The 16061-nt window shown below is 42.8% G+C and overlaps 1 protein-coding gene across 1 annotated transcript in view; it reads right to left on the minus strand.

Moving 5' to 3' along the window:
- The window catches only part of LOC106084977 (semaphorin-1A), a 1175174-nt gene that overhangs the window by 38839 nt on the left and 1120274 nt on the right, over window positions 1-16061 (minus strand). Inside the window, exons 13-16 of the mRNA XM_059365678.1 lie at window positions 15012-15155; window positions 14710-14821; window positions 9996-10138; window positions 4041-4169 (exon numbers count right to left, since the gene is read on the minus strand). Of these exons, the coding sequence (XP_059221661.1) occupies window positions 4041-4169; window positions 9996-10138; window positions 14710-14821; window positions 15012-15155 (528 nt within the window). The remainder of the gene's footprint in view (window positions 1-4040; window positions 4170-9995; window positions 10139-14709; window positions 14822-15011; window positions 15156-16061) is intronic.

Here is a 16061-nt window from a genome sequence, read left to right on the forward strand (position 1 = left end):
TTCTATCTGGGAGACTTCTATCTGGGAGACATCTATCTGGGAGACTTCTATCTGGGAGACTTCTATCTGGGAGACTTCTATCTGGGAGACATCTATTTGGGAGACATCTATCTGGGAGACTTCTATCTGGAAGACTTTTATCTGGGAGACATCTATTTGGGAGACTTCTATCAGGGAGACTTCTATCTGGGAGACTTCTATCTGGGAGACTTCTATCTGGGAGATTTCTATCTGGGAGACTTCTATCTGGGCGACTTCTATCTGGGAGACTTCTATCTGGGAGACTTCTGTCTGGGGACTACGGTCTTGGAGACTTCTGTCTGGGAGACTTTTGTCTGGTAGACTTCCGTCTGAACTACTTCTGTCTGGGAGACTTCTATCTGGGAGACATTTTCCCGTGGAAGTCTCATGGCTGAAAGACTTCTGTCTGCGAGACTAACGTCTAGGCGAATTATGTCTGGGAGACTTCTGCCTGAAACACTTCTGTCAGGAAGATTTTTGTCTGGGAGATTTTTGTCTGGGAGATTTCTGTCTGGGAGATATTCTGTGTGAAAGATATTCAGTCTGGGACACTTCTTTCAACGAAACTTATGTCTGGGAAACTTCTCTCTGGGAGACATCAGTCTTGGAAACTTCAGTTTGAGAGACCATAGTCTGAAAGTTTCTCAGACAGAAGTTTCTCTCTGGGAAACTTCTGTCTTCTGTCTGGGAAACTTCTGTCTAACTCAAGAAACAGCTGAGAAATTTTTGTCCTATTGAGTAAGTTTTTCGTGGCTCAAAGCCTTACAAATGCCATCAGCAAAAGAAATGGGGTATTCACCGATTTTCTCAGCAACTTTTATCGTCCAAGGTTACTGTATGCAAAGCTCTTAAAAATCAATGCTACGGCAGCAGAAGACCCCAAAAAAACTGAGGGGAATAATGCAGCATATAAGACAACCCTAAAGTCAAGAGGCCACCATGTCCTAGAGGTTTGCATGTCCGCCTATGACGCTAAACGCCTGGGTTCGAATCCTGGCAAGAAAATCAGAAAAAATTTTCAGCGTTGGTTATCCCCTCCTAATGTTGGCAACATCTGTGAGGTACTTTGCCATGTAAAAACTTCTTCCCAAAGAGGTGTCGCGCTGCGTCACGCTGTTCGGATTCGGCTATAAAAAGGAGGCCTCTTATAATTGAACTTCAACTTAAATCGGACAGCACTCATGGATATGTTAGAAGTTTGCTCTTGTTCCTTAATGGAATGTTCATGGGCAAATTTGCAGAGGTTCATGAAGTCAAGATTCGAAATCCGTTTTTATGGCAGCTATATCAGGTTATAAGCCTATTTGTACCATAGCACAATTGTTAGAAGTCATAACAAATGATGAATGTAAGATGTGTTTTGTTATGACTTCCAAGAACTGTGCTAAGAATGGTTTAAATCGGTTCATAACCTGATATAGCTGCCATATAAACCGATTTCCCGATTTTACTTCCTGAGCCTCTGAAGGGGGCAATTATTATCCGATTTGGCTGAAATTGTACAAAATTTCTTCTCTTATGACATACATACGTGCCAAATATGATCTGAAGCAGTCCATAACCTGATATAAAGGGTGATTTTTTTGAGGTTAGGATTTTCATGCATTAGTATTTGACAGATCACGTGGGATTTCAGACATGGTGTCATCGCTGTCATCGGTGTCATCGTTCATCGCTGAACGGTGAATGAACACATTTCGAACCGAACACTGATTTTGGTAATAAAATTCAATGATTTGCAAGCGTTGCTCGTTAGTAAGTCTATTCATGATGAAATGTCAAAGCATACTGAGCATATTTCTCTTTGACACCATGTCTGAAATCCCACGTGATCTGTCAAATACTAATGCATGAAAATCCTAACCTCAAAAAAATCACCCTTTACCTCCAATAGCATGGCAATTTTTATCTGTTATCCTTTGTTTGCCTTTAAAGGAATACAGGGCAAAAAACTTAACAAATTCGATTTGTATTGGAGGTATATGAGATTCGGTCCGGCCGGACATGATACGATTTTACTTTATCTCTCTCTTTCACTGCTGTGCTAAGACTCATAAACAATGTTGCCAATCTTTAGAACATTATTTAGAAATAATACCGGTTGACATTACCGGCGATTTTGACAAAGTTTTGGCGAAATTTTCTATAAAAATGTTTTGCCAAAATTTACCAAAAAATAAAATTTTGAAAAACTTTTAAAGAAAAAAATGCATGGTTTTCGAATATTTTTAAAAATCTTGTACATAAAAACAAGTAAAAGCGTGCTAAGTTCGGCCGGGCCGAATCTTATATACCCTCCACCATGGATCGAATTTGTCGAGTTCTTTTCCCGGCATCTCTTCTTAGGCAAAAAAGGAGATAAGAAAAGAGTTGCTCTGCTATTAAAACGATATCAAGATATGGTCCGGTAAAATGTCAGCCAATTCGTATAAGAATTGCGCCCATTGGGGCTCACGAAATAAAATAGAGAGAACGATATATATGGGATCTGTATCGGGCTATAGACCGATTCAGACCATAATAAACACGTTTGTTGATGGTCATGAGAGGATCCATCGTACAAAATTTCAGGCATATCAGATAATAATTGCGACCTCTTGGGGTCAAAAAGTCAAGGTCCCAGATCGGTTTATATGGCAGCTATATCAGGTTGTGAACCGATTTGAACCTTATTTGACACAGTTGTTGAAAGTAAAAATAAAATACGTCATGCAAAATTTCAGCCAAATCGGATAGGAATTGCGCCCTCTAGAAGCTCAAGAAGTCAAATCCCCAGATCTGTTTATATGACAGCTATATCAGGTTATTGACCGATTTCAACCATACTTTGCACAGTTGTTGAATATCATATCGAAATACTTCGTGCAAAAATTCATTCAAATCGGATAAGAATTGTGCCCTCTAGAGGCTCAAGAAGTCAAGACCCAAGATCGGTTTATATGGCAGCTATATCAGGTTATGGACCGACTTGAACCATACTTGGCAAGGTTGTTGGGTATCATAACAAAACACGTCGTGCGAAATTCCATTCCATTCGGATAAGAATTGCGCACTCTAGAGGCTCACGAAGTCAAGACCCAAGATCGGTTTATATGGCAGCTATATCAGTTTATGAAGCGATTTGAACCATACTTGGCACAGTTGTTGGATATCATAATAAAACACGTCGTGCAAAATTTCATTCTGATCGGATAAGAATTGCGCCCTATAGAGGCTCAAGAAGTCAAGACCCAAGATCGGTTTATATGGCAGCTATATCAGGTTATGGACCGATTTGAACCATACTTGGCACAGTTGTTGGATATCATAACAAAACGAGTCGTGCAAAATTTCATTCCAATCGGATAAGAATTGCGCACTCTATAGGCTCAAGAAGTCAAGATCCAAGATCGGTTTATATGGCAGCTATATCAAAACATGGACCGATATGGCCCATTTACAATACCAACCGACCTACACTAATAAGAAGTATTTGTGCAAAATTTCAAGCGACTAGCTTTACTCCTTCGGAAGTTAGCGTGCTTTCGACAGACAGACGGACGGACGGACGGACGGACGGACGGACATGGCTAGATCGACATAAAATTTCACGACGATCAAGAATATATATACTTTATGGGGTCTCAGACGAATATTTCGAGTAGTTACAAACAGAATGACGAAATTAGTATACCCCCCATCTTATGGTGGAGGGTATAAAAAAATCTTAGAAAAATATAATTATTGTTTATTGTTTTCTTACAATACCTATGTAAACTTTTTGCCAATAATAATTGTATATGAAAACAAAAACCGATGAATGCAAAGAAATATGATCAAATGACTGCAAATAATGACAAACATATTTACATGACATAAATGGTATGAATGTATAATAAAAACACATGCCATGTTTATGTATGCACAATAACAAATTGTTATATTTGAACAAAAACCAAAAAGTTACAAAATATTTGACAACATCAAACAGCATTACAAACAGATATGAGGAGTAGAAAGGAGGTCACATGCATACATACCTTCAAAATTTTTGTCGTGCAAATTGATGACTTCATGATCCTTGCTTTGGCGGCGTTGATCCAATAAGCCCATATCATCACGGTAGCCTTTTTGTTCGCCAACATTGGCATCTTTGGAATTGATTTTACCTGAAAGTAGAGGAGAGACACTATTTAGTAAATCTATTAAAGATAATAAAATTGATAATGTTATAGGAAAAACAAGTTATGGTCAGATTCGGACCATGATGAAATGAATGTGGAAGTCATTGTGTAAAATTTCAGCGCCCTTTAGGGGCTCAAAAAGTTAAATAGGGAGATCGTATTATAGAGGAGCTGTATTAGGCTATAGACCGATTTGAACCGCTCTTGGCACAATTGTTGGAGGTCCAAATAGAACACGACATGCAAAATTTCAGCCAAATCGGACAAAAGTTGCGGCTTATGCGGCTTCAGGAAATCAAATCGGGAGATCGGTTTATATGGGAACTATATCAGGTTATAGACCGAATTTGACCGCATTTCAGCCAAATCGGACAAAAATTGCGGCTTCCAGGGACACAAGAAGTCAAATCGGCAGCTATATCCAAACCTCAACCAATCCCTAACGATTTACATCAATATAAAGTATCTGTGCAAGTTTCAAGCGTTTGACCGCTGTCGTAATTTCGACGAACGGACGGACATGACTAGTTCGAATCAGAATTTCAAGACGATCAAGTATATAAATACTTTATGGGATCCTAGATCAATATTTCGAGGTGTTAAAAAAGAATGACCCCCATCTTATGGTGGTGGGTATAAAAATCTATTTGTGTTTGTTTGACGGTTTGTGTGTTCCTTCTAGACTCAAAAACGGCTGAACCGATTTTCTTGAAATTTTCACAGATGGTGCATAATGATCTCGTGGTGAAAATGGGGTGCTACATTATTTAATATCTGAAGGGCGGGTGGACCATCACCCTTACCCTAAATTTCAGAAACGCCTGATCTCGGAGATAGGTGGTGTCATTTAAGTGAAATTTTGCGTGCACTCTTATGGTAACCTAAAAAAAAAAATTTATTCAAATTTCGAAAGGGGTACCTAGGGGGACCGCCCCATCTCCAAAACCTACCAAATATATATATATAGTCCAATCACGACAATATGGGACTGAAATGAAAGGTATTTAGGTGTAGTGAACGTATCTGATATCCAATTGTCGGACCAAGTGTTTGGGGGACCACATAAATCCAAACCCCTCTAAATAGGAAATATTTACTGAGAATGGCAATATGGGACTCAAATGGTATTTGCGAGTAGAATACGAATTTGATATAGAAATGTGGGTTCAAGTTTCTGGGGGTGCACCCCTTCCCCAAAACAACCCCAATAGGACTTATTTACCGATCATGGCAATATGAGACTGAAATCAAAGGTATTTGCAAGTACCAAGTGTTTTGGGGACCGCCCCTTTCCAAAAACATCCCCAAAGAACACAAATTTAGGACCATTGAAATAAGTAGCTCAAATGAAAAGTCTTTGGGATTAAAGCACGAATCTGATATCAATATTCGTGAAAAAGTGTCAATAGGGCCACCCCACCCCCATAAAAACACCAAAATGAGACGTATTTGCTGACCAATATGGTGCTCAAATTAGAGGTATTTTACAGTAGAACACGAATGTGATATACATTCTCAAGTCCGAATCACTAAGTGGCCGGCCCATCCCACAAAACACCCCCAAACGGGACATGTTTTGCGACTATGAAAGGTATTTGGGAGTAGACCACGAATGTCTTATCAACATTCGGGCCAACTGTCTAAGAGACGTCCCACCCCTATAACAATCCCCAAATAGTCCGCATTTGCTCACCATAGATTTTAGGGCCCATATCCCAAATCGGACATATTTGCAGACATTTTCAATAAGGGGTTCAAATTAAAAGTATTTAAAATTAGAAAACGAATTTGATATCCGAATTTGAGGTCATTGGCAACATGGAATTCAAATAAATGATATATGAAAGTAGAGCACGATGCTGATTTATTTTCAGGGCTAAGTATTCGGCGAACCACACCGCTCCCTAAATCGGACATATTTACCGACCATGTCAATGTGGGGCTCAAATGAAAGGTATTAGGGAGTAAAGCACAAAATTGATACCCCTTTTCCAAAACACCCACAAACAGCAATTATTTACAATAGTGCTCAAACAAAGGTATTTGGGAGTAGAATAGGGATCTGATATCCAAATGTGGGGCCATGTATTTGGGGCAACGTCCCTTCCTCAAAACACCCCCCAAAAAAGTACAAAACCGACATATATTAACTATTTTCATACTAAAGTAAGAGAAGGCGCAGCGGAGCGGGCCCTATCCAGCTAGTATTCTATAAAAAGTAAATTTTGACAAAATTTTTTATAAATAGTAAATTTTGACAAAATGTTCTATAAAGAGTAGGTTAGGATGGATTAGGTTGAAAGGAGGATGCGGATATTAATACGCCCCATGTCACTATGGATGTACACCTAAACAAATAATTGGCTTGTTGTGCGCTCTAAGTACTAAAAAAATTAAAAGAAAATCGAAGTTAAGAATTTCGTGTTACTAACGAAATCCTTAATTGCTTTGCATGCCAGGACCCTAAGTTAGTTCATGTCAGGTATTGTTTCTCCCACCAAAGTGCCGGTATCTTTTAGACGCGAAAGCCGGGCAATGCTATAGAAATGCTCCAACGTCTCATCAAGTGAGCTCGTACTCATATGTGTCCCGTTATGATACCAAAAGCTATACTGACCTCCTTCTAACATTCTTTCAGTAAAAGCCTCGTCTTCTCGCGATCCGGATCTCCCCATTGCATTTTCGCCGTCCTAACGACCGTTTCGCGGTCCCAAAGGATTGCATGCGCATTCGTCTCCCTTAACCTAGTTTATGGACGGCATTTCTCTGGCCTTCACTGCCAAATCGTCTCATTCCCAGTTACTCCGCTATGGCACGGCACCCAAACGATGCGGATAGCGCCATACTCAGGGAAGGCGTCATTCTCTTTCGTACATTCCAAGACTGTTCGTGATCTTACTGTACTGGTTGTTATTGCCCTTATGGCAATTTCATTAGACCCTTTATCAGCAGATCGGTATATATAGCAGCTATACCCAAATATGGCCCGATTTGGCCCTTTCAAGCACTTAACTAGCGTGCATCAAAAAGACGTATCTGTGCCAAATTTGAGCTCAATATCTCAATTTTTGAGGGCTTGACGCCCTTGCGTTAACACCCACCACCTCTTACATTCCGTGATCGCCTGGATCTCCGCCTGCAGGACCGTATTATGGACGGACAGTCTAAAATAGATGTTAGTCGGTGGGTTCTTAATGTAGACCCCCAGGGCCACTCTGTCCTCTAGCTATGATCCATTAGTATAACTTGATCAAGGGTTCCGTCAATCCAAGACTGTGCCGCTGGCGGCAGTGCCTCGCACTCGAAGTCATTTGTTGTTTCAAGTTTTCGATCGAAAACCTCTTCCATTTCTTCCAGATTTCCTATCGTCGCCTCGAGTATACCGCGATGGTATGACCTGCTCCTATCCTCTTTCCATTCTCTTATCGCCTTAAGTCTCTATGTCTGTATGTCTATGGGTCAGATATCTAGAATGGTCTCCATTGCTCTAATAGTAGTGGTTCTCATCGCTCCGACTATGCCAAGACAACAGGCTCTCTAAACTGGCTGTATAATATATGCATATAAAGTAAACTTTGACAATTTTTCAATAAAAAGTAAATTTTGTCAAAAATTTCTATAACAATTATTTAATTAAATTAAGTTTTGACAAAAAAATCTTTTTTTTCTATAAAAAAATTAGTTTTGACAAAATTTATTTGAAAATATCTTTTATAATAAGTTAATTTGACAACCAAACCTCAAATTCTTACCATTCCTCAAAATTTTCAATAAAAAAGTGAATTTTAAAAAAAATTTCTATAAAATAATTTTTTGGAAAATTTTCAAAAAAAGTAAAGAATTTTCTTTTCAATTTCTGTTGGTTTCTCTTTCGAGACAGCTGAATGATCGGAGAGTGCATATGGAAAAGAAAAGCCAAAGATAGCAACACACACCAACCACTATGGGATGTGTTTCGTCTTTGGTTAGAAGACTTTTCAACAATATTAGGTGCGATGGCTTCAAGAGCCGTACGTTGGTATGTTGTATTTGAATCGTATTAATAACGAAAACGCATCTATGAAACAATTGCCACATTAACCACGCTCGACAACCCAGTCTATTAGCTGTACTTTTTCCCAATGCATGTGTTTTTGTGTAATGACGGGCTTTTTCTCTTTGGCAATTACACTACTTCCGTAGTACACATATTTCTGTGCATCTGTTGGAAGTTGTATTAATGGCTTCGAACGCTAGACAACGGCTCTCGCTGTTGCTCCGTCAGCCCAGGTTCGAATCCCGTCCGGGCTCCGGCGAATTTTTCTTTTCAAAATTATCTGCAGGCTTTTTCTTTAACTTTCTTAGCGCTTTATTTCACGTAGAACCATTTTAGTGTTTCCGTAGAGGACAATCTTCCCATTATTCTCAAAGCCTTTTAGTTATAGCTCAGGTTTAACTTTTCTTTACGATGTTCATATGGCAACATCTGCAGGATAAAAATCTTTGACGTTGACAGCCTTTACTGAGTATTCTTTAAGCAGATTCCTCACTGTCTTTCTCTCTGTCTCTCTCTCACTTTCTACTCTGTCATACACAAGCATTATTTTTTCTCCTTCAACCATTTGTTTTTCTTTTGCTGAAACTTCTTTCAGATAATCTTTTAAATTACCGCAATTTCTCAAAAAGATTTAGCCAAGTGTGTAATATTTGCAAGCATATGTTGCAAAATATCTATCTACCTTTTTTTTTAAACAGGAGAGAAAGGATGCTTCTAGAAAACATTTGGTTTCTCCTTTGGTTTTGAACCTTGCTATGTGATGCTACTTAAATGCCATTTGTTATGTGGCATTTTCTAGCTATTGGCCGTTTAGAGATATAAGTCTTCAAATCCCACCCAAATACCCACCCACAACTACTTTTGCAAGAATCTTCTTGGGGCTGATGATAATATAAGGCGATATACAAAAATTGAATTACATTAATAATACATATGGAAGACAAATCTCGTTAAAGGACATCAGTGTGATGAAGAGGGAGGTGGTTCAACAAAAAACAGCATACTTGCTGTTTGGTTATTTTTTTTATATCCCCAAATAAATACCCAAAAAAAGAAACTGCTACCTGTTTTGCTACAAAAAGTTGAGCTATAGTCCAATGCAGCATTTGTTCTTTGGGGTCCTATATGTTGTTGTTGGACTTCTCCTCCTTCTCCCCTGTTAGCCATGGCAAAACAAATTGCAATTTTCACTTTTGGCAATAATCCAAATCTCCAATTACACATGAAATTTTTATTACAACAATGTAACCAAAATACGAATGCACAACATAGCCATTGCAATACACAGTTGGACAGACAGACAGACAGAGAGACAAACAGCTACACATGTGAGTTCCAGTATACAAGCAACAATAACCAAACACAGCAGCAGATAACAATTTACCAGAAAAAAAAACTCCTTTTTTGGAAAATGTTTGCTGCAGGCTACAATGAGTATGATGCGAATCGGTACCGTCTACTGATGATGACTATGACGACAGCAAGTGGAAAAGCTTGAAAGAGATAGGGGTATGGGACATGAAGAGCCGACAGCTATCGCGATTTTGGGTTTTCCCCCTTTAGCCTTAACACATGGCTGGGGCAATGATAGATATTTACCAGCCAAACAAAAAAAGCAAATGTTTAACAAATTCATGTCCTTTAAAAAGGATATAGCCACTCTCATTATATATATATATATGGCTTCTCCTAGCATTGCTTCCTCCCTTTTGTTGTCTTTGGTTCTCTCCTCCTTCTTCCTTGTTGCCCATAAATATACAGTGAATTATACTAACCTGAGGGACATGCAGCATGTTGACCAGTTGTGACATTTTGATAATAATAGTTCTCCTCAAGCCATCGCGGCGCACCATGGGAACGACATTTGCCAGCAATTTTATCCCAGGCACAGTATGGATCTTGTAGAGCAACGCATTCGCTATAAAATATGGCATCAAGTAGGCGAAGAAAAACGTGAAAGGAAGAAAAAATGAGAAAAATTATTGAAGTATCAAAAAAAAAAAATTTTTTAAATTAAAGATTTTATTATGTGGTTAAATTTAGGAAAACAAAAATGTTTTCCGTTTATTTTTATACCCATCCGTCCATCCATCCATCCATCCATCCATCCGACCGTCCGTCCGTCCGTCCGTCCATCCATCCGTCCGTCCATCCGTCCGTCCATCCGTCCGTCCATCCGTCCGTCCGTCCATCCGTCCGTCCATCCGTCCGTCCATCCGTTCGTCCATGTAACACCTTGAAATATTTATCTAGGACCCTGTTCCGTCCATCCGTCCGTCCATCAGTCCATCCATCCGTCCATCCGTCTATACGTCTATCCGTCCGTCCGTCCATCCGTCCGTCCATCCGTCCATCCGTCCGTCCATCCGTCCGTCCATCCGTCCGTCCATCCGTCCGTCCGTCCATCCGTCCGTCCATCCGTCCCGTCCATCCGTCCCGTCCATCCGTCCCGTCCATCCGTCCCGTCCATCCGTCCCGTCCATCCGTCCCGTCCATCCGTCCCGTCCATCCGTCCCGTCCATCCGTCCCGTCCATCCGTCCCGTCCATCCGTCCCGTCCATCCGTCCCGTCCATCCGTCCCGTCCATCCGTCCCGTCCATCCGTCCCGTCCATCCGTCCCGTCCATCCGTCCCGTCCATCCGTCCCGTCCATCCGTCCCGTCCATCCGTCCCGTCCATCCGTCCCGTCCATCCGTCCCGTCCATCCGTCCCGTCCATCCGTCCCGTCCATCCGTCCCGTCCATCCGTCCCGTCCATCCGTCCCGTCCATCCGTCCCGTCCATCCGTCCCGTCCATCCGTCCCGTCCATCCGTCCCGTCCATCCGTCCCGTCCATCCGTCCCGTCCATCCGTCCCGTCCATCCGTCCCGTCCATCCGTCCCGTCCATCCGTCCCGTCCATCCGTCCCGTCCATCCGTCCCGTCCATCCGTCCCGTCCATCCGTCCCGTCCATCCGTCCCGTCCATCCGTCCCGTCCATCCGTCCCGTCCATCCGTCCCGTCCATCCGTCCCGTCCATCCGTCCCGTCCATCCGTCCCGTCCATCCGTCCCGTCCATCCGTCCCGTCCATCCGTCCCGTCCATCCGTCCCGTCCATCCGTCCCGTCCATCCGTCCCGTCCATCCGTCCCGTCCATCCGTCCCGTCCATCCGTCCCGTCCATCCGTCCCGTCCATCCGTCCCGTCCATCCGTCCCGTCCATCCGTCCCGTCCATCCGTCCCGTCCATCCGTCCCGTCCATCCGTCCCGTCCATCCGTCCCGTCCATCCGTCCCGTCCATCCGTCCCGTCCATCCGTCCCGTCCATCCGTCCCGTCCATCCGTCCCGTCCATCCGTCCCGTCCATCCGTCCCGTCCATCCGTCCCGTCCATCCGTCCCGTCCATCCGTCCCGTCCATCCGTCCCGTCCATCCGTCCCGTCCATCCGTCCCGTCCATCCGTCCCGTCCATCCGTCCCGTCCATCCGTCCCGTCCATCCGTCCCGTCCATCCGTCCCGTCCATCCGTCCCGTCCATCCGTCCCGTCCATCCGTCCCGTCCATCCGTCCCGTCCATCCGTCCCGTCCATCCGTCCCGTCCATCCGTCCCGTCCATCCGTCCCGTCCATCCGTCCCGTCCATCCGTCCCGTCCCGTCCATCCGTCCCGTCCATCCGTCCCGTCCCGTCCATCCGTCCCGTCCATCCGTCCCGTCCATCCGTCCCGTCCCGTCCATCCGTCCCGTCCATCCGTCCCGTCCCGTCCATCCGTCCCGTCCATCCGTCCCGTCCATCCGTCCCGTCCATCCGTCCCGTCCATCCGTCCCGTCCATCCGTCCCGTCCATCCGTCCCGTCCATCCGTCCCGTCCATCCGTCCCGTCCATCCGTCCCGTCCATCCGTCCCGTCCATCCGTCCCGTCCATCCGTCCCGTCCATCCGTCCCGTCCACCCGTCCCGTCCATCCGTCCCGTCCATCCGTCCCGTCCATCCGTCCCGTCCATCCGTCCCGTCCATCCGTCCCGTCCATCCGTCCCGTCCATCCGTCCCGTCCATCCGTCCAGTCCATCCGTCCCGTCCATCCGTCCCGTCCATCCGTCCCGTCCATCCGTCCCGTCCATCCGTCCCGTCCATCCGTCCCGTCCATCCGTCCCGTCCATCCGTCCCGTCCATCCGTCCCGTCCATCCGTCCGTCCATCCGTCCGTCCATCCGTCCCGTCCATCCGTCCCGTCCATCCGTCCGTCCATCCGTCCGTCCATCCGTTTGCAGTCGAACGCGTAGAGCTAACCGCTTGAAATCTTGCACAGATACTTTATATTGATGTAGGTCTTTGGAGATTGCAAATGGGTCATATCGCTTCAGATTTGGATATAGCTCCCATATAAACCAAGCTTCCGATTTGACTTCTTGAGTCCATGAAAGCCACACTTTTTGTCCGATTTGGCTAAAATTTTGCACTAGTGTTCTGTTATGACTTTCAATAATTGTGCCAAGTACGGTCCTAATCGGTCAAGATCCCATATAAATCGATTTCCCGATTTGACTTTCTGAGCCCCTGGAAGCCTCAATTTTCATCCGATTTGGCTGAAATTTTGCATGTGGTGTTCTGTTACGACTTCCAACAGGTGTATTATGTACCATCAAAATCGGTCAAGAACCTGATATAGCTCCCATATAAACTGATCTTTCGATTTCACTTCTTGAGTCCATGAAAGCCACACTTTTTGTCCGATTTGGCTGAAATTTTGCACTAGTGTTCTGTTATGACTTTCAATAACTGTGCCAAGTACGGTCCTAATCGGTCAAGATCCCATATAAACCGATTTCCCGATTTGACTTCTTGAGCCCATGGAAGCCTCAGTTTTCATCCGATTTGGCTGAAATTTTGCATGTGGTGTTCTGTTACGAATTCCAACAGGTGTATTATGTACCATCAAAATCGGTCAAGAACCTGATATAGCTCCCATATAAACTGATCTTTCGATTTGACTTCTTGAGCCCCTGGAAGCCGCCATTTGTGTCCGATTTGGCTGAAATCTTGCACATAGTGTTCTGTTATGACTTCGAACAACTGTGTCAAGTACGGTCGAAATCGGTGAAGAACCTGATATAGCTCCCATATAAACCGATCTCCCGAGTTGACTTCCTGAGCCCCCAGAAGCCGTAATGTTTGTCCGATTTGGCTGAAATTTTGCACATATCATTCTGTTATGACTCCCAACAATGGAGCGAAGTAGGGTCCAAATCGGTTAATAACCTGATATAGCTCCCATAGAAACCGATCTCGCGATTTAACTTCCTGAGCCCCTAGAAACCGCAATTTTCATCCGATTTGGGTGAAATTTTGCACGTAGTATTCTGTTATGACTCTCAACTAAGTACGGTTCGAATCAGTCTATAACCGGATATAGCTCCCATATAAACCGATCGCCCGATTTGACTTGCAGAGCCCCTAGAAACCGCAATTTTCATCCGATTTGGAGGAAATTTGGTATGTAGTGTTCTGTTTCAACTTTCAACAACTGTGCCAAGTACGGTTCAAATCGGTTAAGAACATGATATAGCTCCCATCTAAACCGATCTCCCGATTTGACTTCTTGAGCTCTTACAAGCCGCGAATTTTATCCGATTTGGCTGAAATTTTGCATATAGTATTCTGTTATGACTTTCAGCAACTGCCCCAAGTTTGGTCTAATTCGGTCTATAACTACATATAGCTCCGATATTTTAGCAAAATCCATGGTGGTGGGTTTCCAAGATGCGGCCCGGCCGAACTTAGCACTCTTTTACTTGTTTTTTTTTTTTATTAAAATTGCACTAAATTTCATTTTGTTATCTATTTGAGTCAGAAGTTTTCTTTAAATTCAATACTGTCCCACATGTTGTATGAGTAATTTAAATTGCTTTCGCACCAGTGGTCGCATGATTGATATTAATTTAAATTCATATATGTTACACATACTACCCCCCCCTGATTGTAGGGCATTTTCACCATATGTACATTGTAAAATGCAACCGTTCGCCTTCGCATGTATGTGTGTGCAGAGCATTCGAAATGTATTTCAAATAAATTAAAAGTTGCTATATCATCAAAATCACAATGCAAAAATGTATAGAAGAAATCAAATGCAAAAAAGGGACAACAACTCCACTCTACATGGAAAACATTTTGCATTTTGCATGAATTCTGGTACATGGTGACTAACAATGGCGTTGATAATGTTGATGCTCCAATATTTTACTACAGCTAGCTAGACCAAAAAAAAAAAAAAAAACAAAAAAAAAAACGGGAAAAAGGATAAGGGATAGCCATTCCCAGAGCACATTTAAGCCAAAACATGATGTTGGCTATATATTTTGCATAGGCAATGGCAATGGCAATGCCATTTGCCCGGTCACCATCACCACCCCGGGGGGACACATTCATTCACTTGCATAATAAACGATGGTCGTTGCTTGATTTTGCAAAAAAAAAAAAACAAGAAGAAAAAAGAAAAAATCCCTGACATCAAAAACTCACCTGCAACTGGTGATTTTATCGTTGTGACAACGATGCAATTGGATGGCTATAACCTGACTATCGGTGACAATGATTAATTTACCATCATCATAGCTGCCATCCTTGGGTTGATCTGAAAGTAGCATTCAATGATAGTATAGAGAGTTAGCATTTGTTTAATATTTCATTCATTGTTGTTTTGTTAAACATGTGTTGTCATTTGAACTGGTGAAATATTTAAATGTGTTTGTGTGTATATTTTAGGTTTAGGTATGTGTGTGTGTGTGTGTGCGTATGTTTGCTTGTTTGTTTTGATTACTCACCATATTGCATTGTTCGCACAATTTTTAAATTACGTATGGGTTCAGTTTTTGGCAATACATCGATTTCTTCTATTACCACTGAGGTTACCTTTTTATCAGAATCCGCTGATTCTGCATTGACAGATTTTATGATTTTACCATGATCTGTAACAAAAAAAGGGGGAAAATTGGAATTAAGTAGGGAAGACAATGTTAAATAAATTGAAACCGTTTAATTTTTTTCTTCAACAATATGTAAGTGATGTCCCCTATTGGGTTGGTAAATGGAAAGTTAGAATTTTGTGAAGAACGGAACAAGTTGTGGATTCTACAACCATAAAAGCGCATATCGCATATATGGGGAAGCTATATCTGTTCCTTAGTACAATGGTCAAAATTTGCAACTTGCATTGCAATTTGCATAAGGACCTCAACTACAACTTCTTGTGCAAATTTCTGTAAAGATCTGAACAAAGCTGTGGCTACTTAGATCATTCGATCTTATATTGGATAAAATTTATATATGAGAGTTTGTGACGACCCTGGACATCCGCAGTTCTTTACCCCAGCAATAGTGGTAAACATGTCGTTACAATGGCGCCCGAGCAGGGACAGTGGTAATTGTCGCAGACATTAAATAAAAAAAGAGGAAGAATTTTACAATGAAGAACTTAACAAACGAAGAAAAGACCCCTACTGTTTGTGCAGTTTGGTGCAGTGTAAAAAAGAATAACCAAAGTAACAATAATAAGCGTACAACTAGTCATCAGACTATGTGCAACTAGTCTGACAACTAGTTGCACAGTTCGTCCCCAGCCTTTAAGTAAAGGTGGTGTTTCCGACTCGGATGCAGACAGCGACGGTGTCAATGAAACAGTCATCGCACCCGAATCGAGAGATGAGGGCAGCGGGATGACGACAGTGGGATGACGGCAGAAGTGAGCGATGGCTTTGCTGAGCTCACAAGCAGACCTAGAAAGCGATCCGGGGCACGACAAAGGAGACAGAGGAGTATGTACCGGCAGCGCAATCGGGCGAAAGTGCCAGATGTTGGAAGGGATAGAACTGACA

The sequence above is a fragment of the Stomoxys calcitrans genome, chromosome 3 (genome assembly GCF_963082655.1).
Source record: "Stomoxys calcitrans chromosome 3, idStoCalc2.1, whole genome shotgun sequence".
NCBI lineage: Eukaryota > Metazoa > Arthropoda > Insecta > Diptera > Muscidae > Stomoxys > Stomoxys calcitrans.